This window comes from Haliotis rufescens, unplaced genomic scaffold (genome assembly GCF_023055435.1).
Source record: "Haliotis rufescens isolate VD_foot unplaced genomic scaffold, xgHalRufe1.0.p SCAF_59, whole genome shotgun sequence".
In the NCBI taxonomy this organism is placed as follows: Eukaryota; Metazoa; Mollusca; class Gastropoda; order Lepetellida; family Haliotidae; genus Haliotis; species Haliotis rufescens.
In genome coordinates, this window is record NW_025964323.1 from 2,828,317 (window position 1) to 2,852,412 (window position 24,096).

Consider the following 24,096-nt stretch of genomic DNA (forward strand, 5'->3'; position numbering starts at 1 on the left):
ATCTAGAACTAAAACTGTAAGGTTTGGTTCTGGGATAGTTTTCAAACAAATCGCCGGCAGTCGCAGATTGGTTTTACTTTTTAACATTCAAATTATTTTCTCCCTTTACGACACTTCCGGATCATTCAGTCAACGTTTTGAGTGTTTGGATTCTTATCTATCTTGAGTTAAGCTACTGCTCGAAGAGATTCCCCTACTAACGGAATATGTTATGCATATTTTAACAACAAACACACAGTAATTCGGTGGATTAATGGATATGCTGGACAAAAACAAAGTAAAAAAACTGAAGAAATATATCAAAGATGACAGACCCTGCAAACTAAAATCTTACGTCAAGAAGTATAGAATTTACTTGAAAGATGTCGAATTAACAAAAGGAAGATCACTTCTCCATTATTGCTGCCAACATGGATCTGGAGGTGTTTTGCGGTAATTTAACAAAATATTATTATTAAAATATCACCATGATCCTGATCATGATCATTAGCTGATTGGGTCATGTCGTACATTTATGCTATGCAACTCTACTATCAACTAGACATTATGGCTGTATGTCATGTTATGTACGCTGTGTTGATGTAGATTAGTGGAGCAATGTACCATAACTAGTATGATATGTCCTTCTTGATAAGTTCACTATTATGCATCACCATCACTCGAGTACACAGGGAGATACACACCAAGATACAAAATGAATACAAATACAAATGTATACAAATGAATATGGCTAAAAGCCACACATACATATTGTCTGATCCATGCACATGTATCATGATATATCACGCATTTGGGTTACGATGACATGCATCAACCAAGTCAGCGAGTCTGACCGCCCGATCCTGTTAGTCACCTCTTATGATAAGCGTAGTCGACTATGAAACCAGCCTTAGTCCAGACTAGTACACATGGTACAAGAATATGCACACACATTCACATGCATGTGCATGTACACTGCTCTAAAAATGATAAAGCTGTAGTAATCTTGCACGCAATGGTAATCCTCATTTCAGCTCGCCTCCCCACTTATAGTTATACACCCAAGCCTTTATTGTACCTTTAGTGCACAGCTGACACAAGCACAACACCAATGATTAAGCATGTTAATTGTACATTCGCTGTCCTACTGATACACCCAGCCATTCATGGGATTGTGCAGCTTTACAGTAGAGGACGTAACGGGTACGCGAGACGGCTCTCCCGTCTCGCGTACAAGTGACCACCTGAGAGGGGTCACTCGTATGCGTGACGGTCTGTCAGTGGACCATGGATTTCTGCATGTTGCACACAAATGTCTCTACAAGTGTTATCATGGTTATTGTGAAAATAATAAAACAAAATTACGTAGAGTCATTGATCATCATACTAGTTATCATGGTTATCGTATGACATGAAACAAATGTCATAAGAAAAATAATATACGGTCAAATTCGGAGAAAAATGTGCAAAAATTGAGCAAAATGTTCTGTTTTTGACAGTGATTTTCTCCTATGTACATATTTTTCAGAAACTAACATGACTTTTTGTAGTATTTTTATTCAAACAAATCTGGAATTTGTAAAAGTCATTGTATCAAAGCAAATTATGGTTGTATGATACATAGGTCATATACCATGTATATCATATGTAAATTTCTGAATCCGGTACAATTGCAGCAGCCCAAATGGTTCCAATTCCTTCCATTGTGTCTACATGGTGTATGTTGTTACTGACAGGTATTTGCTGACGGAGGGCGTGAGTGCTGTTGAGCCAGACAATGGTGGAGATCTCCCTCTTCATGTCAGCCTGAAGCAAGCACTGGACCTTGACTCACAGCAGTCCAGAGAAGGTATGTTAGCAATGTGTGCTGGTCTGTATTAACATACATGTAGTTATGGTATCAATGAAAGGTTTGTAGGTGTCACTTTGTCAGCCTGACATGACACAACTGTGTTGATCTACCTGACATGATACAACAGTGTTGATCTACCTGACGTGATACAACCGCGTTGATCTACCTGACGTGATACAACCGTGTTGATCATGATGGTGTAGACCTTCTTGACATGATACAACTGTGTTGATCTACCTGACATGATACAACCGTGTTGATCTACCTGACATGATACAACCATGTTGATCTACCTGATGTGATACAACCGTGTTGATCTACCTGACGTGATACAACCGTGTTGATCATGATGGTGTAGACCTTCTTGACATGATACAACTGTGTTGATCTACCTGACATGATACAACCATGTTGATCTACCTGATGTGATACAACTGTGTTGATCTACGTGACATGATACAACTGTGTTGATCTACCTGACATGATACAACCATGTTGATCTACCTGACATGATACAACTGTGTTGATCTACGTGACATGATACAACCGTGTTGATCTACCTGACATGATACAACCGTGTTGATCAACCTGATGTGATACAACCGTGTTGATCTACGTGACATGATACAACTGTGTTGATCTACCTGACATGATACAACCATGTTGATCTACCTGACATGATACAACCGTGTTGATCTACCTGACATGATACAACCGTGTTGATCTACCTGACGTGATACAACCGTGTTGATCTACCTGACATGATACAACCGTGTTGATCTACCTGACATGATACAACCGTGTTGATCTACCTGACATGATACAACTGTGTTGATCTACCTGACGTGATACAACCGTGTTGATCTACCTGACATGATACAACCGTGTTGATCTACCTGACATGATACAACCGTGTTGATCTACCTGACATGATACAACTGTGTTAATCTACCTGACGTGATACAACCGTGTTGATCAACCTGATGTGATACAACCGTGTTGATCTACGTGACATGATACAACTGTGTTGATCTACCTGACATGATACAACCATGTTGATCTACCTGACATGATACAACCGTGTTGATCTACCTGACATGATACAACCGTGTTGATCTACCTGACGTGATACAACCGTGTTGATCTACCTGACATGATACAACCGTGTTGATCTACCTGACATGATACAACCGTGTTGATCTACCTGACATGATACAACTGTGTTGATCTACCTGACGTGATACAACCGTGTTGATCTACCTGACATGATACAACCGTGTTGATCTACCTGACATGATACAACCGTGTTGATCTACCTGACATGATACAACTGTGTTAATCTACCTGACGTGATACAACCGTGTTGATCATGATGGTGTAGACCTTCTTGACATGATAAAACCATGTTGATCTACCTGACATGATACAACTGTGTTGATGTTGTAGCCTACCAGACATGATGCAACTGTGTTGATGTTGTAGCCTACCGGACATGATGCAACTGTGTTGATGTTGTAGCCTACCAGACATGATGCAACTGTGTTGATGTTGTAGCCTACCGAACATGATGCAACTGTGTTGATGTTGTAGCCTACACAGAGATGGTGCTGCCGCTGTTGGAGACGGTGCCAGAAACCCTGGAGGTGAGGAACCACAGTGGAATGACCTGTCGCCAGCTGCTGGACCAGTTAGTCAACAGGAACAGACAGGAGGTAACCTTCTCACATGTTCAGCATCCATAAAATCAGAAGGTTTTACCAAGTTGAAAATGTTGCATCCATTAGAAAATAGACACATATAAATTTATATATTTATATTATCTTTTATTTGTTGCATTTCATACCGTTTTTACAAACAGTAAAACAATGCCTTCCTTCTTACAGAAAAAATAAATGACATAATGACCAAATTTTATTTAATCTGTCTGACATGTCTGAATGCCAACTCATTAGTGCTGTGCATTTGGAAATGAACTAATACTGCTTAAGTTCATTCTGGAAGATCTGGAGTGAAGGAATATGCTTTCTTTCTTTACATGATAAAATAACATTTTGGTAAAGAATAATTTTAAGTTTTAATGGATCATTACTTCTGAATTGGTATCCACATGATCCAAGCAAAACCTGTCGTTTAGTGATATTTATGTTGAATTGAACGCTGGTATTATGCCAAAGTTCCAGAGATGTCCAGATCATTTTTACTTTGCTGCAATCCCAAAACAGGTGTCCAGTCGTTTCTATGTTTGTGTCACAACCATGTATAATATGTACAAATACCTTCTATTTCATACTCCCATTGGATGCAAAAAATAATGATTAATACCAATCTATCAACCGTATAGCATGCACACAGATTTTACTCTTCATGGACGATTTTCTTCACTGTGTCACTTTGTGTCATACAAGGAAAATTACTTCCCGGTTTTGTTTGTGTATACTTTGTTGTTGATACAGTAATCTCCATCTTGGACTTACATTTCCATGTCTGGGACCCCAACATAATGTTGCATAATGTAGAAATATACGACAAGTGGGAGTTGTTTATCAATGATCATACAATAAAACACTGCAGGGAGAATAAACCATGAGGGGCGCAGTGTTTTATTGTACGATAAACAACGACAATGAGTCATTTATTTCCCATATGAGATATCAACTTTATGTACAGCCTCTTTTAGGATGTTGATAAAATGTACAAGCTTTAAACATTGTTAAAAATATTTACCCAAAGTTTAATAATGATGACTCCCTGAATAGAATCCAACCTCGGAAATGTTGGCCAAGTCCATTTTACATGGGACTTTAGTTTGGTATTTCTCACATTTTCTCATGTCAATTATCTGTGCCTTTTCTCCTAATACCGATTGTCATATCTCTCCCACCTTTGGATGCGTACATTTGTCCACTTCATTTATCTGTGTAGCCCAGCTTCATCTATGGGGAACAACTTACCAGATACTCCCTCTCAAAAATAATGTTGTCCAATATATGACATCATCTATTTGCAAACGCACATTCTAATCTCAAGAAATGATGTCATGATAGAACAATGTTTTATCGTGAAATAAACCACGCGTGGCTGTTGTATATTGTTGATTAAACAACATTCACTTGACATTGTTATATGATAGGTCAACTGCCTCCGTGGTTTAACACGTTTAATGGAAAGAGCATCAGATCGGTGGTTCAGTCTCCGACCGTGCCATAATAAAAGACATCACAAGATGATACTTGTTGTTACCCTGCCTGGACCTCGGCATAAAGTGGATACAACAAAAACTGGTCGGCTCCTAGTCAGTATCCTGTCTGAGTGGGGTAGCAGCGGTAGAAACTACCAGTTTCAGTCCACTAGTCCTTATAATGATAGCATATAGCAAAACCTTTAAAATGGCTTATTTCTACTAGTCCTTAGGACACCTTTACTACGGGGCAGTTTGGCAAGGACTATAGGACTAGTGCCAATTTTTAACGCTGGGTAGCCATATGTATTGCATGTGGGCAACTACTATAAAACTGTGATAAGTCTTGACTAGAAGTACTAGTACATGCAGCCTCGCACGTGCATGCACGTCACTATTTGAGTTAACTAGTCTCAAACGCGACGTTAAACCCAAAGTCTCCTCTCTTTCATGATGTTCAGATACTCTACACCATGTACATCGTTGTAATGATTAGTTTTAGGTGTTGATAAAGTGTTTAGGAAAGTATCATTGGATGTGATGCTTATTTTAAAGACTAAACTTTTATTCGGCATGTTCAGTTTATGTTGTTCCCTCATTTAGATTGTTTAGCAAATAATCATTTATCCAGTATAGGTTCTGGGTTAGGCCACAGCATCCTATGCTGGTTGTACGAGGCAACTTGGTTCATTGTGTATTATCATAATTTCGATGGTTTGCATCATTGCTCATGATATCAATCACTGGTTTGTCTTGTCCTGACTTGATTATTTACAGGCCTCCCTGATAAAGCTGGAATAGTCAATTATTCAGACAATTGTCAAATCTTTTTATTAACTTGCCAGGACTTGTGCTACTTCCATACTCTTTCATCATGCCATACGGTTGACCCTGCTTCTATTCTACAGCAGGAATATTGCTGAGTGTGACCTTCACCTAACTATATTTTCTATTACCTAGGAGGAAGCTCATGCAAGGACGGTATCGGAGGAGTGGGAGAAGAAGCTAGGAGAAGAACTGAATTGGGAAGAAGAGGAGTTTACAGGCAGATACCACACGGAATACGGTGAGTCCTGTCACAGACTGTATGTGATTGTGATTGAAGTGAGTTATACGTTAACTGGGAGTGTATCGATACACCAGACTATCGATGTATTGCAATTGTTTCCCCTATGATTCTACTCTATCGATAGGAATTTAAAAATTTGAATAATATTGTCGGCAGTTTGGTTAACAATCGTCAGTTTCAATAGTTGCAATTACCGGTAGTTTTAAATAAATTATGCCTTGTGATTAGCAAGGATTATGACTACTTCAGATGAGAGTTACTTCCCTTTGGTTTGAGTAGCAATAAGGAGAAAAATTATAGACTTTGACATTGTTGACAATACTTTATTCATTTCTATCACTGATTAATCTAGAGAAAGAGCCTCAGTTTCCCACATCATACCATTGACCTGGACTCCAGATAATTTTTTTACCATATGTGTACAGTACTGTTGATTATAAGAACTGACAAGTACCAGACATATTTTTTCACACCAATAAGTACCGTAATGCTCATTTGTAGAATTGATGAGTAAGACAAAATAGCTTTTTACCTGTCCATCTCACCAGTACATCGTTTATCAGGTTGTTTAAAATTTGTGTCATTCTTTTGCTGACCACCTCTGTGTGAATTTGTAGGCCTGATAGGTTGGAAATGCTCCACCACACTATTCAAGGACCTTATGTTGTACGTTCAGATTTTTGTATGGTAACAAGTGATCATGTGAGCGTATTGTATTGTTTGCCTGCATATTTGATACAGATGTAATTTTAATCTGTCCGTATTTGGGGGAGGAGTGGGCAAGCGGTCAAAAGCACCAGGCTAGCAAGCACCAGGTGCTGATACAGATTGTATCCCGCTAGTGACCGGGCTGTATTGAGCCTTGGGACCAACAATGTTTACAGTGTTGTCACTGCCCCTAGTGTACAGTACAAACACCCTGTGCACTCAAAAGAACCCACTCATCCGATGGTAGATGACCAGATGGTGGAAACACGAATACGTACACACACCCGAAACACAAGTGTCAAAACGTGTGGTGTCACCCTGGGCCATTGACTTAGTTAGAATGTGCCTCTATTCACCCAGCAGAGAATGGGTACCTGATGTGAGGTGGATGTATAAATCTTCTAGCGCCCCTAGGCAGCTTGGGTTGTATACTCCCTAGGGAGTTGAGAATGATAACTGGAATGTGAACGGATCCACTGGTCAGGGAACAAATAATACCGCATTTGAGCAGATACTAGTACCTGGATACCTGTGTTATACAAATGTATCATATATTATATAGGTATTTGACCGTTTTTCATCTGTATAATATGCTGACACAACATCTATCCAGAGCACTGACTGACATCATCTAGACCTAGACTGGACATGGGCATAGAGCGGGCAGCAAGTTTACCTTTATTCAACATTCACTCACTCTATTACATTTCAGATTATTACGAGGAGCACACACAGGACTCCTATGACCAATGGGCAGATCAGATTCATTCCAACTACAGGTGGAAACACAGACAGAAGACGAGCACCGGCCGTGACGCCCCACCATCACACACAAAGGCCAGACACAAACAAAAAGCAGCAGAATCCAAGAAACCGCGTGTCCTAGATGAAGAAAAGTTACGACAAATCCGAGAAGAACTGAAAAGGAAATATGAAGCAAATCAAAAATGTGACGTGGAAAATCGTAAAAAGAGACGGAAAAATCTGTATGAGAAAAACTTTGAGGGTATACTTAGTAAAGACAATGAAGATCAGTTGAGCTTCAAGGATATTCCATGGCCCGGTAGAGGGTCACTGCATGACTTCACCGAGGTGCTGTTTTGTGATTTTCCAGACAAATCAAGTTCGAAATTTCGGAAATATTTGAGGGATCAGCAGATTCGATGGCATCCGGATAAATTCACACAGAAATTTGGGAAAAGACTTTTAGATAGTGACAGGGATAAAATCATGGAGAAAGTGAAAGAAATATCACAGGCTCTGAACAAGGTGGCTGAAACACTGCCAAAACAAGTCACATAGTCCCTGAAGAGATCTGAAGAACATTCATCTATTCTGTGTCTGATCAAAAAGTGATTTTGCCAAATTTGAAGTTGAACTGCTTGAATTCTGCAAGATATAGGCTTCCATTTTTCACTCAAACTGAGACAAATGTAAACAGTGATGAATATGTAATGATTGAGATCAGACTCTATTTTAGAAATAAAAGACTCCTGGTGGTTGTTTATCATTCAATAAAACACTGTACAATAAACAACGACCATGAGTCAATTATTTCTTGTATGAGATGTCTAAATTTTGTACACCTCTTTTAATGTACAATTTTAATACTGATGACTCCCAGAATAGAATCCGACCTCGGCTACGTCGGACAAGTCCATATTATGGACAGGTGGGTTAACGTTTGTATTTCCCGCATATTCTCACTATCCTCATGTCGACTATCTGTACCTTTTCTTCCAATACCAATTGTCATATCTCTCCCACTTTTAGATGTTTACATTCGTCCACTTCATTTATCTGCGTAGCCCAGCTACATCTATGGGGAACAACTTACCAGACACTCCCTCTCAAATGTGAGCTTTTGGCCACTGCATTTATCTGCGTTGCCCAGCTAAATCTATAACTCACTAGACACTACCCTCTCAAAATTAATGGTGTCCATCAAGTTGCGAGCACATGTTCGAATCTCCAGAAATGACATCATGATAGAACAATGTTACATCGTGAAATAAACCACGCTTTGTTCTTCATTGTTCTTTGCGATTTATCGTGTAGCTGTCTTATATTCAAGAAATAAAGGACTAGTGGGAGTTGTTTATCATACAATAAAACACTGCAGGGAGAATAAACCATGTGGGGTGCTTCCTGCAGTGTTTTATTGTACAATAAACAACTACCATTGATATAACAATGTTTTATCATGAAATAAACCATACTTCGTTCTTCATTGTTCTTTGATAGCTTCACGATAAATTGCAAGAACAATGAAGAATGAAGTGTGGTTTATTTCACGGTAAAACATAGCTCTGTCATGACATCATATCTCGAGATTTTGAACTTGAGCTCAAACTTGATGAGGTCGTATAGTGGATGATTTTATTTTTATGAGGGGAATGTTTTGTGAGTTGTTCTCCATAGATGAAGCTGGGCAACACAGATAAACGCAATGGCCGAACGATTGCATCCAAAAGCTTGGAGAGATATGACAATTTGCATTGGGAGAACAGGTACAGGTAATTGACGTGAGGATTGAGATAATATGCGGGAAATATCCACCTGTGAATAAATGGACTTTTCCGATATTTCTGAGGTCGGATTTTATTGAGGGAGTCAAAAGTTTGGTAAATATTTTTAAAGTTTGTACATTTTATCATCATCTCTAAAGAGGCCTCGCAGTCGTTGTTTTAACGTACAATAAAACACTGCAGGGAGAATAAACCATGAGGGGCGCAGCTCCCACTCATCATTTATTTCTCAAATATTAAATAGGTCATGTATGTTTGAAATAAACAAAATTCATGTGATACAGTTAATGCAAAAAGTCCAGAAAAGAATTCATGGTTGTTTCATTTCCTTCTTAATAAATCACTTCATTTGCACATATTTGTTTAGGCGTGGCTGTAAACCTGGTTATGGCCTTTCCATGACCCAAATGCATTGGAACCTTACGATATTTTTGGTTTCAAGATGCTGGTATGTTTTTTTCAGGAGAACAACCAACCCGGGATTAAAAGTAATGAAATATGAGCTCTCAAAACTCTGGACACTTTTCCTCCCAGGAGAGCCGGAAATTTATGAATATGTATCATTTAGTCATGGTTATAGATTGATAATCTCAAAATTTATATATGTATGTAAGGCAGAATTGCGTTATTAGACCAGAGAAAGCAGCATCTTATAAATTGAAAGCTTCCAGTCTTTTGTCCCAAGGATATTCTGTAGAAAGTCCATCTGTCCCAGAGATATTCTGTAGAAAGTCCATCTGTCCCAGAGATATTCTGTAGAAAGTCCATCTGTCCCAGAGATATTCTGTAGAAAGTCCATCTGTCCCAGAGATATTCTGTAGAAAGTCCATCTGTCCCAGAGATATTCTGTAGAAAGTCCATCTGTCCCAGAGATATTCTGTAGAAAGTCCATCTGTCCCAGTGATAGTCAGAAAGTCTATAGACTCTCCCTAGGACAGATGAACTTTCTATAGACTATCGATTGGGTTGCGGCCAGGGCAAGCCGTTGATATTGGCATTATGAGGGTAGTTACCGTGACACGAGCTGTGTGCGGTGGAGTGTTGTCCTGTTGAAACGGCTCCCTCTGGCGGTCAATGATTGGAAGAAGGTGAGGTTGAAGAATTTGATTCATGTTGCGATTTGCTGTCAAATTTCCCTGAACCACAACCAAGTCAGATCTCGTGGTGTAGGATACGGCCCCCCACACCATGACACTACCGCCACCGAATTTGTCGAATTCACGTATACAATGTGGGGCAAAACGCTCATTTCGACGACGATAAACACTTTGTCTTCCATCTCGCCGGTGAAGATGAAATCGTTATTCATCGCTAAACCACACTCGTCTCCAGTTTCTTAAATTCCAACGCTGTAAGGTATGGCACCAACGCAAGCGTCGTTGTCGATGGATATGTTGCAAAACAGGGACGATAACTGGTCTTCTGAGTAGGATTCCAGCCTCGGGAAGATGGTTCCTGACAGTCTGGTCCGATATCCTCCTCAAACCAGGGATGCGTCCTGCAGTCTCCGTAGCTGTGGCATTGCGATGACGTAGGATGGACAGTCGAATGTAGCGATCCTGTGCAGGGGTGTTAACTCGTGGTCGGCCAGTTCTCGGACGGTCTGCAGTGGAATTAAACTGTGTGTATCGGTTACAAATGCCACAACTTCCACGTGCATTTCGCGAACACCGTTTTCCTATCAGGCCACCAACAGTTTCCAATAATATGTATGTAAGGCAGAATTGCGTTATTAGACCAGGGAAAGAAGGATAGGAGGTTGAAGAATTTGATTCATGTTGCGATTTGCTGTCAAATTTCCCTGAACCACAACCAAGTCAGATCCCGTTGTGTAGGATATGATTTTGCCTGTTGCAATATATCATTTAACTAAGAAACGAAAACAAGGAAGGCAAGAGGGAATAAACGAACGAAATATTGGCCTTAGAAACCTTATACGTTATTTTGAGCGAGAAAACATTTGTTAACTTTCCCATTGAACGTGATGTTAACATATTACATCTGACGAATGTAACTAAATCGGTCATAAAATATTCACGAAATATTCCTTAAAACATAGTATCTTCCAAGTATTTCTCTTCCCGGCCCCGGTGCATTTTCTTGACTTTGATAATCGGAGTGAGTGAGTATTGTTTTATGCCGCTTTTAGCAATATTCCAGCAATATCACGGCGGGGGACACCACAAATGGGCTTCACACATTGTACCCATGTCGGGAATCGAACTCAGGTCTTTGGCGTGATGAGCGAACGCTTTAACCACTAGGCTACCCGACCGCCCCTTGATAATCGGAAAACATTGACGTTCAAGTGCGTGTGGGTTCTTACTGTGTTTTACTGTACGATAAACGTCATAGTCAACATACAACTGGAAGGTTTTGTTGAAATCACTTGACCATGCTCAATGGACAGTGCATATATTATTTGCTGAGCACCTAAAGTCTATGAACATCTAGTATATTGTGTTCAAATTACTTAATCATGTTCAATGGACAGTGCATATATTGTTTGCTGAGCACCTAAAGTCTATAAACATCTAGTATATTTTGTTCAAATTACTTAATCATGTTCAATGGACAGTGCATATATTGTTTGCTGAGCACCTAAAGTCTATATACAACTAGTAGATTGTGTTCAAATTACTTAATCATGTTCAATGGACAGTGCATATATTGTTTGCTGAGCATGCAAAGTCTATAAACATCTAGTATATTGCGTTCAAATTACTTAATCATGTTCAATGGACAGTGCATATATTGTTTGCTGAGCACCTAAAGTCTATATACAACTAGTAAATTGTGTTCAAATTACTTAATCATGTTCAATGGACAGTGCATATATTGTTTGCTGAGCACCTAAAGTCTATAAACATCTAGTATATTGTGTTCAAATTACTTTGTCATGTTCAATGGACAGTGCATATATTGTTTGCTGAGCACGCAAAGTCTATATACAACTTGTAGGTTGTGCTAAAATTACTTAATCATGTTAAATGGACAATGGATTTGCTGAGCATGCAAAGTCTGTCTCTAAACAGCAGATAGTGTTGAATTTACTCAACCATATCATTTATCATTTTGCGGGTTATGACATTATCGGTCTACAACTCCCCATTGAGCAGATATCACCTGTGACTTGTAATATTCACGAGTTAAAGTATTCACCAATAACCTTGGACTACTTGTCCACACAAATTTACACTTTGCCCTTTTACAGACATTTAATTTCTAACGAATACAGTAAAGGGTAGAACCCAGGCATGTCTGCAATGTTCACTCACTCAAATATCTTGCTTGTTAGAATATCTGACGATATTGGAGCCCAATCTCCATCACTAGCTTCTGATCATAACACCTTGGGTGAGTGAGTGAATGCTGTTTTACGCCACACTTCCTATATGTCTTTTACTCCTATACGCTCTGGTGACACCCCATTGTAGAAAGCGTTTGATAAACATTCTGAAAAGCCAATTAGCGTCTAAATTTACCGCATGAGTGAGCGAAGCATTTAGACAAGCACATTGATTTCTCTCCAAAATCAATATAATCGAGGAATTCCGTCTGCAAAAATATAAAGCCGCGCCATTATATTGTTGTGCATATGTTTTACACACTGTCGTTTCTGAGCGCCATCGTATCAATACCCAAAACGGAGTACGACCGAAGGATTATACATTTGTGTTCTGTGTGGGTGATCATTTGTACAAATCTAATTTTCCAATTCAAAGTGGTAAAGAAATGAAGCCGAATAAAGTTAGACAGCTGGCATCGAAATGGCATCTTCCTTCATGAAAAGGTGGCCAATGTATCTTTGTACTTATCAACATTAAGTGAGTGAGTGAGTATCGCTTTACGTTGCATTTAGCAACATTCCAGCAATATCAACGGGGGCACCAGAAATGGCGGGGGACACTAGAAATGGGCTTCACACATTGTACGCATGAGGGGAAGCGAACCCGGGTCTTTGGCGTGACGAGCGAACGCTTCAACCACTAGGCTACCACACATTCCTTTTAGATTGGGTGGTCAAACTTCGCTCAGGGTTCACCTGACTCGACCTCGATGGAGGTGTCCTCAAATCTTGGAGTGAGTGAGTGTGTTGGGTTTTACGCCGCTTTAAACAGTATTCCAGTTATATCGCGGCGTGTCAGCCTAATGTGGGAGGAAAGCCCGAAGTCAGATGTTTACCACTTCGGTGAAACCCACGAGCACGGGTATGGTGCTTGCAAACCTAGAAACATAATCGAGGCGAACTGGGCTTCAAAACAACAATCATAGGTTTCTGACGTGCCTAAGGGACGCAATTACGCACAGCGAATCACCTTAGACGACTGGGCCGCCCGTGCCGCCCCCCCCCCCCCCCCCCCCCCACCCCCCCAAATCTTGGAGCAGAGAGGTGTCGTATATAGAGCAAAAGATAAGACCAGACAAGTAATGGTATGAGCAAAGTCCCACGTGGTACGATAACACGTACAAATACAAATAAGATAACAACAAGGTTAACAACACATGCATCTGTCTTTTATTTCATAGACGTATCAACCTTTCATTTACAGGAGTTTGGCTCTGGAATGAATGGTCTATAGCAGTTGTTGCCGCTGCCGGAAATGACGTCATGCAGTTGTGACTTGTGGAAGCAGTGGACGTAGCCGAGAGGGGCCGAGCTTTGGATGAGAGGAACCATGTCACAGTCACATCTGAGTGTTACATATTGTACAGACTTCAGACCGTCCAGCGCCTTGCATCCCACGTTCATGATGGATCCTCTGTAAAAGTTGGAGGTGGAGGAGAAGGAGGTCGTCTCCAGAGAGGCGAAAGCGTAGCTGTTGAGGTTGGTGACGTTGTTTTGGTAGAAGTGAAAGGTCTGACTGTTAGTTATCCTGTTGAAGGCGTATGTTTGGATGGTGGAGATTTTGTTACTTTGAATGCTCATGTACTTCATGTTTGACAGTCGGTAGAAAGCGTTGGATGAGATCAAGCCAATCTGTCCATTATTGATTGAAATCCTTCTGGCAACATTGTTCAGGTCTCTGAAGGCTCCTGATGCTATGATGCCGATGCGGACACTGGAGATGGTAATAGTCTTTGCGGGAATGGCGCTGAAGGCACATGGGGCAATGGAACTGATATTGCCATTGGAGATAGTGATGGACTCCAACTTGGGCATCGATCTGAAGGCGTTCGAGGGTATGTTGCTGTTGATGTTGTTGAAGCGGACGGAGGTGACGTCGGGGAAGGCGAGTGTGGGAATGGAGGTGAGGCCGTTGCAGGTGATGGAGGTGGTGGTGCAGGTACACCCGTTCAGACACAGGGCCGAACAAAGATCGACAGTCACCATCAGCAGCAGAAGACGGAGAGCCTAGGGAAAAACACATTTGAAATTCTTAAAGATTATATACATTGACTGAAACGAAGGATAATGAATCAGCATATGAAAATACAGGGCGAATCTGGGATCCAACGAGGATCAGCGGATCCTGACGCAGTTAATGGGCGTAACTGCACAGCAACGTATACGCCGGAGATCACTGTACCATCAAACATGGAGTTCCCGTATTTGTACAAGTGAAATTGTGTTCTCGTGTAGTCATACCGTCAACTGATTGGTTGCAGGGTGATGTACAGGACCATAATTGAGTCAGAATATAGTTGAGTCAGTTGATCATTGAGTCCGGAAACCATTGCGTCTGTTACTACATAACGTCAGTAGATCATTGAGTCCGGAAACTATTGCGTCTGTAGATCATTAAGTCAGTAGATCATTGAGTCCGGAAACCGTTGCGTCTGTAGATCATTAAGTCAGTAGATCATTGAGTCCGGAAACTATTGCGTCTGTAGATCATTAAGTCAGTAGATCATTGAGTCCGGAAACCATTGCGTCTGTAGATCATTGAGTCAGTAGATGCGTCTGTAGATCATTGAGTCATTAGATAATTGAGTCCGGAAACCATTGCGTCTGTAGATCATTAAGTCAGTAGATCATTAAGTCCGCGGCCGTAGACCATAGCGTCGGAAGATAATTGAATCCATTAAGGCAGTAGATCATTGAGTCTGTACATCATTAAGTCAGTAGATCGTTAAAGTCAGATATCATTAAGTCAGTAGATCCCGGGAGTCCATTATTTCAGAGACAACCGGCGTCTCCAAATGGCAGACGTTTATTCAAGGACTTAAGGTGGGTATTTGCATCTGTACAACGTCGCATTAAAAGAATAAAAACCGTTGCAATCCATAAGTCATCGTGGTCTTCACTGATATTTCAGCTTCTTAAATCCAACTTAAAGACATAATACATATATACTTAACTTTAGTTAACGTTCAACGGATCCTGACACAGCTGAGGGGCGTAACTATGCAGCGAACCTATACACCGGACGTCGCTGTACCATCCGAGATCACAGGAATAGAGCTCCCGCATTACATTTTGTCACACCGTCAACCGATTGGTTGTCTGGCCAAGAGAAAGAGACCTCATTGCTGCACAGATTGTGTGCCATATAATACTCATGTTTTATACCTCCAGAAACCCTCTGGTCCGGATTATCGAGGGTACATATATACCACTGACAACCACACGAATGTTTGCAAGCGTGCCAAAGTCGATAAGGATATTTTTTTTATTAATCCCCGTCGTTGATAATTTACGCTGTTACGCATGTCCCCTCCCGTCCCCTTCCTCCCCATCCTCAAGTACGAGGTGGTGGAGTACATAGAGCGTTTGCCGCAGATCGGAAGGTCAGTGGTTCGATCCCCTGGGCGCCTCATACCAAAGACGTTAAAAGATGGTACTTGTTGTTACCCTTCCTGATAGAACAAGGACAGTATGATGTGTGTGAGTGGGGTATCTATGTTGCCATGTGGCATGGTACAGTAAACTACGGTCATAACGAACACGCTTATAACGAACTGTATATCAGTGGGCTAGCCGGGATAAATACGGACAAGTACAAGCAGCCACACACACGTGCATTTCGTTTACACCCCATTTAACCTCACCTTCCACTCCTAGAGAACATATAAACATTAAGAAAACAGTTTTCACATATAAAAAAAAATTTCAGTCGTCTCATAACTATATAAACAGTTGTGAAAAAGATTGGTAAAAAGTTAATAAAAAAATAATTATTGTATTGAATGATTTATCCGTGACCTTAGGTATTACAGTGAACTGTGAGTGAGTGAGTGGGTATGGTTTTACGCCGCTTTTAGCAATATTCCAGCAATTCCGGGGAACACCAGTAAGCGCTTTAACCACTCGACTACCCCTACCCGCCCCTACATCACTGTGATGACACATCTGACACCTACATTCAGTCCTGTCAATTGTTTCAGTTATCAGACCATTTTAAACTGATACACGTGAATTAAAGCATTCGGCCAATTATTCCGTTCAACAAACATACGAATAAATCTAACAATTTCCCCCGATATATGGAATCGAAATTTTCTTTTTGTGATTTATTAGTTTTTAACATAATTATACTTAGAAAGCGAAAACATAAATACTTTTTATCCTCTGAAGAGAAAGGAAGACATATTCTTACCATGTTTAAGGTTGGTGATGGTAACTAGTTGTCGCCGTTAGTCGCTCACACGCAGAAGGAGTATGTTGACAGAACCTCAATTTAGCAACGCGTCCGTTTATCAAGCACATGCGCAGATGGGCGGGTTGGTTTCAGAGGTAGGCGCGGCTATGGCCAACCAATCAGAGTCTCTCATCAATGTACTCTATTCGAGTGATGATGTTAGCAAACATATAAATCCGATTATGACATACCACTTCGGCCCTTTTGTAAAAAAACTTCAGCGGAATAAACTCGGCGGGGTACGAACCTGCACTCTCTTGATTTGTAGTCGTTTAGTGCATCGGAGACTGTTGTCACAGACGTCACTTCTCCTAGTCACCATGACTTCGCCTGGTTTATTTGTACATGTTTGTGTTCAAGGTCTAAATAGGTTCAGGATTGTGTTTAACAGCCAAACGTGTTAAGCGTCTAAATGTACCACTCTCTCCCAGTATATATTATATATTATACATCTGATTCATATTTGATGATTAGGACAATACACAATAAAATACATTTTGTCGTAAATTCTAAACATGTTTAAACTCCAAACATGTTAATATTCAAAACATGTTTATACATATCTAAACTTTAAACTTGTTCAAAGGTGATAAAATTCTGAACATGTTTATCTCTAAATAGGTTTACATTCTGATGACACACCGATGAAGTAAAACTACTGCAAATATTCAGAGCACATTGTGATTCTCCAAATATAAACGTATACATCATTGAAGTTCCATAATGGTAAAAAACATAAATCCGAAGTTATTTAGATAAAAAAATTGAGGCTCGAAACAGGTTGAAGGAAAATTGAATACATGGGAACTGATTTCCAAGAAGACTTAAATCCTCCCATGCACCTAATCTGAGGAGTCAATATAAAATTGTGAATCGTTTAATAATGGGGATTGTTGTTCACTTTAAAATCTCGGAACATTCTTGACGAGAAGAACAATGCAACAAAGCGCATGCGTGACACCACTGACCCGGAAGTAAAAAATGAGTCGCTTAAGATGTCGTTGAATAAGTCTGTGAATAGCAAGCATACCAGTGAGACACATTACGTAGACAACATAGATACAGTTCAACTGCTAATTGCTCTGAGATATCTGAAACAGCTGTTTATTCTGACCTTCATTTAAGTTCTCACGTGTCTTTTGAAGTGTGCTATCAAACATGAGTGCTTTAAGTGACGGTTTGCCTCTGGTACACACGCCTTATTATTCCGAATGGCTTAGCGGCTACACTGTAAAATGTTGACTCGTACGAAACAGAAAAACACCCGTTTTCAACAACACAAAAAGTGATGGCGCGTGCACATTCCGTGACCCAGACGAACCCGGAAGACACTTCTTATTAACGAATCAGAAGACCGCATTTACCATCCTAAATATAAATTGACAAGCATTTTTCGCATTCTTTACAATTAAATATTGGCACAAGGATTTAGAACCTTGCCCAAACTGTTTTTCAAAATAGGATCCTATGTGCTCATTGAAAAATCCACTGAGGCAAGAGTTACAGTGTGCGTCCAAAACACAATCTCATATAGCAACATTCTTGTCGTCATGTAGGCACGTTAAACACTGGCTGTTCGCCGAAACGTAAAACCAAATATGAAATGTTGAATTAAATATTTGTTAAATTATTACACATTCAACAAACGGATACAGTCCCGGTATTTTCATCTTCATCGGTGACAAATATTAATATGCATGGCTAGATTTTCAAAATTGAAAGGTTCATTGAAATTAAATAATGATTTGACAGGGTCGAAGCCATTAACTGTCTCTGGGGAAGTAGTTACAGTTGTTTTTAGCCTCGCGGTTCCATCCTAAGGGGTGGGGCGGTGGAGTAGCCTAGTGGGTAAGGGGTTCGCTTGTCACGCCGAAGGCCAGTGTTCGACTCCCCAAATGGGTACAATGTGTGAAGCCCATTTTGGTGATCCCTGCCGTGATATTTCTGGAATAATAAAAGCGGCGTAAAACCATACTAACTCACTGTTTTCATCCTAGCAACAGTTGTTTTCAGCCTCGCAACGTTTTGATAACGTTGATAATTTTTTGGTAAAATCCAATTTTTAAGTGTGTACATTCAAGGCCTCAGTAAAGCTTTCAAGAAGTTCCAAATTTGACGCATCAGTGACAAGAATGAGGTAAGATGCAATTCCTTATTTTGACTTTGCATGTGTTTGTGACGGGTGCAACCGATGGGGCAGGATACGCTAACATTTTCGCGAACAACTGATAACATCACTATGTGATAGTGATTCATAAACATATGCTCATGATATAGTCTGAATTATACAATCGACTCTGCCTCTGGCGGAGATTTTCTCATGAAAGTAGAAAGGGTTTTGTCGCTTTTCTTTTCCCCTGAGCCCACTTGCACAAAACGATCTTAGCACTTAGACTATCGTAAGCCTATGTTAAAATATAGGAGCTAAGATCATCTTAGCGCTAAGATCGCTTTGTGCAAGTGGGCCCAGCAGTTTAGTTAACTCACGAAACGCTTAACTGATTATTGCTGATGAATTACATACTTGGAAGAGTCAACAGATTGAATATACAGTGTCAGTTTAATTACACCAAACAGTGGTGACAAAGTAGTGCCATAGTGTCACAAATATGATGACAGTTGAATTTACTAAATCATTAAAAAAATGTGAGCTCAAACCAGCAAAATTGATTCTACTTTGTCGCATAAAAAGAACCAAGGGTTGATTACATGGGGAGACTGTAATCCACGTGGAGTCCACTGATTCAGTCTCTGTGTCCAGATGCTGTGATTGGACTGAGTTTTTGACTGAGGCTTGAGATCCTAAACACAAACCTAAACACGTACCTTGTCCCCTAATTTTGACACGTTTAGGGTCTAAGGAAGTTTAGTTCTGAGTTTAACAACTAAACGTGTTAAAGGTCTAAATGTGGGAAAGACCTGTATTCCGCTCTCCCCTAAAGGGGAAAGTTGTGTGTCTCAAATGTCACGTTTCGAAGACACCATTAACTTAGCATGTTATTGTTTCACATATTTATATATTCTACAAAGTTCGTTGTAAGTCCTGGTGGTGTATGTATTTTCCTGTGAGTAAGTACCTGTAAATTTCCTTTGCACACATAATTTCTAAATATGTTCCAAATCTAATCCCTATTTGACTTAGTCCCTAATTATAGCTCATTTCATGTGTTCAGACCCTAAACGTGTTTAGAAGAACGCACCAAATGTGCATTCCGTTGATAGGCCTAAACATATCGTGTATGTGTTTACATGATTCTAAACTCATATTTTACAGTGTATTTGTTTCTAGTCGAACTCCGTACTCACCAATATTACTAGCCAGTGATTGATATTGTGAGCAGCGATCTACGTCGTCGGGGTACGATGACACGCTATAAAACGTTGTCACCGGACCTGGACATCCGATCCATTAAGCTGGGGTACAGGGGCGCAGGGGCGCAGGGGCGCAGGGGTTGGGGTGCAGGGGTTGGGGTGCAGGGGTGCAGGGGTTGGGGTGCAGGAGTCCCACCACTTTCTGGAACATACTAATCACGTTGACGTATACAGAACATGTAACAAATCATTTGGTGATGTGTTATCAACAATTAACTATTAATTAACTAATTTTTGGCTAAAAAACGCAGATGCACCCTCATTACCAAGACTTTGTATCGCATTTCCTTATCTGCCTTACTCAACCTCACACAACACAACACAACAACAACAACAATAATAATAATAATAATATTTCGTATTCTTTTGGTGTTGTTGATTGGACGAATCAAGATATTCAGGGTATTTACACCCTCACACGAAGAATCATGTCAAACAATAGATCCCACCACCCTTGCTCTTCCCTCAATCGCTTATATTTACCAATTACAATGGGAGGACGTGGTTTGATTAATGTGGAGGATCTTCATGATAGAATTGTTTTGTGCACTTTTGCACACATCTATTTGTCTGATGATCCTCTTGTGAAGCATGTCCAGACTCATGATGAAAACAACTTGAAGGCATTCCACAGTTTTCTAAAACGATCCAATGATGTAGGACATAATCTCAATGTCGGTGTTGATTTTGTTGATGGTTCTGTACTGCTGGACGGTACAGAAATGAGTGTCAACCAAGCGAAGTGCCATATCAAATCGGCCCAGACTTTTAAAAGAGAGGCTTTCTGAACGACCACTGCATTGAGTTTATGTGCAGCGTGTTGATCAGCAATCCTGCAGAGTCCTTCGCTAGGAAGAAGTCGTCTGGCCTGAAAAGTGAAACAGAAGGCTTTCTGTTTGCTGCTCAGGACCAGTCACTTCCAACTCGAAATCGTCAATGTGTGATTTTGCATCAAAATGTGAATATGAAATGTAGATTATGTAATGAATTTAATGAGACTGTCCAACACATTGGATGCCCAGCTTTGGCACAGACACAGTATCCTAAGCGACATGATGGGATGGCTCCATCATTTTACTACCTTCTTCGCCATGCTGGTGGTTTCGACACAGAGGTCCATCCATGGTACGACCCGGAATATGTAGAGGGAGTCATGGAAAACGATAAATACAAAATCCTTTGGAATAGGCCCGTATGCAGCCTGAGACATATCCAGGCCAACAAACCTGATCTTGTCCTTTTTTATAAATCCAATGAAATTATTTATATCATTGAATTTTCTGTCCCTTTTGACACTAATGTGATTGACAAGATTCAGATCAAACATGGCAAATATGCAGACCCCTCTTTCGAAATGTCACGCTTGCATCCCAAGTACCAAGTTGTCCGACTGTTCTCGGTGCCTTAGGTTTGGTACCTCCCAATGTGTTGACTGACATCAGGAGAGTACCCGGGTTTGCTACCAGGAATACAGACAATCTAGGTAATGCAGAAGGTTGCAAAGTCGGGGAGTCTTCACATTCTCCGAAAAGTTCTGGGTGGGTTTGACTTGGCAGCGCTAGTCCCATTCGCTATCTGGGCTGCGCGTAAAGGGGGAAACAGCCCTGAGCTGATGATGAGGCCCACCAGCCTGACTGTGCCAGGACCACCCAAACCCTCTTTGCTGCATTTTTAATTTTTATCTGTACATAATTAGTAATACTGATACTAAACATGCTAATGCTGACAACAACAAAAACAACAACAAAAACAGCAACAACAATACCTCTTTGTTGCATTTTGTATTTTAATCTGTCCATAATAATTGCCTACTTAGATAAGTAAAGGAAAGCACCCAGTGTTTGTGAAGGGCGGTACGGTTAGCGAAGGCCATGGGGTGAATGATATTAACATACTACACCAGGAAGTATCACTGTTAAACACACGTAAGATTCCGTGTGAAACAACACCTCAGGTAAACACGGTTGTATTAAAAAGCCCAATTGTATGGGGCATGCATCCTGATGAGATGCAACTGATTATTTTCTTTCTGTAATGGTCAACTCTCTACTTTTTGTCATAACCATGGTAACGTTTTTAACTCTACTCAATCCATCCCCCACCCTACAAAAATAGAAAAGAACAATAAGTATAAGATTAGATTTTTTTTCCGTTTGTTTCAGGCGTTACAACCAATATTCCAGCTACATGACGGCGGGAATGTTTTTTTTCTACTATGAATCTGTAACAAATTAAGAATGTGTACGTGGGCCTTCCCGTTGGCACATTTGACCTGATCGTGATTCTTGTCAGCACCATACCCGTGCCGTCTTCCCGAGGCAAGAGAGTAAACTGACTTTAAAAGTCCAGTTTCCACCCTTGTCGAACTAGGCTGGCATTATGGAGTTACATTTTGGTTGGCCTGTCGAGTCTATGCATAGTCCAATCAAACTCGCGCAGCGAAATCGAAATCCCGTTTCGGTCGATTGCAGGATTTCCACCGCTAACTCGTTGTCCAAATCTTTTCATGTTTTTAATCAAGGTGCTCCTATGTATCGAAGTAAGTTTCATGTTTTTAATCAAGGTACGCACGTGATTTCGCGATGTTAGACTCGTTTGATCACAATATAGATCTTGATTATCGATCAGATCGTCCTGACTGTGCGTCGCCAATTTGTTTGAAGCAAATTCAAGTGATACGAGAGGTGGAATCTGATTGGCCAATAGGAGAGGCATAGAAGGTACATAACTGGTAACAGCCACTGGTGGCGCTACAATCAAGCCCAGTAATTCCAGCCAAGTTCGGCAAGGGTGGAAACTGGACTTTATAGTCAGTTAACTCTCTTGCCTCGGGAAGATGTACCCCTGCTGCTTGGTTTCAACAGAATAGAGGGCTCGAATTTAGTTGAAATAAAAAATATGTTCCCGACAATCCTGGAAAATAGAAAAAAAGAATTTAAATAAATCGCCACCCCCACCCGAATATTGACTTGTCAGTCCCTAAATGTCTATGATCTTCATGACTTCGGTTTCCTCCCACACAAAGTCAACACGCCGTGATATATCCAAAATACTCTTTTAAGTGATTTTAAAGCTAACTCTCTCTTATCAGAAACATCTATGTCTTGATAACACTAAGGGAGATATATTCCACTACACACCAGTGGATGATAAGAATTTTCACAATTGCAGCCTCTGAAGCCTTTACCTGTCAAGCTTCACCCATGAAGCGAGAGACACAACTCCACCCTGCTGTCTGTGATAGACAGTGATGAGGCTGCTGAATCTCTGATATAGATCATGGTCCTACGTCCTTTGAAGTAAAATAGCGATATAAACAATTATAAAAATTGACTTTCCTTTGTGTGAGTTCATTAGAGTAAGAACCTTCACAGAGTAAGGGCCAAACATTGTATGAACGTCCTCGCAGGCTCCCACAGGGAATGTCAGTTCTTAACAGGCACCCGTCATGTGTGTGTTAATTACTGGTGTAAACTGATTAGAATGAATGATGAAAGATATCCCCGACAGTGTTATTTGTTAATGAAGAAGCTGGATGAATGTGGTAGAATTACTTGGGCAACTCCTGTTAAATATTTACTCGACATATATGGATTTGGTAATGTGTGGTACGAACAGAATATTGGTGATGTTAAGTGTTTCTTGCAGCTATTTAGACAACGTTTGTTGGATTGCAACAAACAGAGTATACAGATGAAAATTTATGAGTCTCGTAAATTAAGGTATTATTCACACGTCAAGATATTATTGGATATGGAATATTATGTTACAGCTTTCAGAAATAGAAACCATAGACGTATGATGTGCCTGTTGCGATTAAGTGAATT

General features: G+C 40.4%; 2 protein-coding genes across 2 annotated transcripts; one reads left to right on the forward strand and one right to left on the reverse strand.

Moving 5' to 3' along the window:
- Positions 1–100: 100 nt before the first annotated feature.
- Positions 101–9,613, forward strand: LOC124115748 (NF-kappa-B inhibitor-like protein 1). The gene is made up of 5 exons (XM_046476861.2): positions 101–432; positions 1,716–1,828; positions 3,422–3,543; positions 5,970–6,075; positions 7,499–9,613. Exons 1-5 carry the CDS (start codon positions 254–256, stop codon positions 8,086–8,088), a joined length of 1,110 nt encoding a protein of 369 aa, XP_046332817.1. The 5' UTR covers positions 101–253; the 3' UTR covers positions 8,089–9,613.
- Positions 9,614–13,814: 4,201 nt separating this feature from the next.
- LOC124115725 (slit homolog 2 protein-like) lies at positions 13,815–16,930 on the reverse strand. Its single transcript, XM_046476826.2, has 2 exons — positions 16,856–16,930; positions 13,815–14,670 (listed from the first exon to the last, which is right to left on the reverse strand). Exons 1-2 carry the CDS (start codon positions 16,856–16,858, stop codon positions 13,858–13,860), a joined length of 816 nt encoding a protein of 271 aa, XP_046332782.1. The 5' UTR covers positions 16,859–16,930; the 3' UTR covers positions 13,815–13,857.
- Between the last annotated feature and the right edge of the window lie 7,166 nt (positions 16,931–24,096).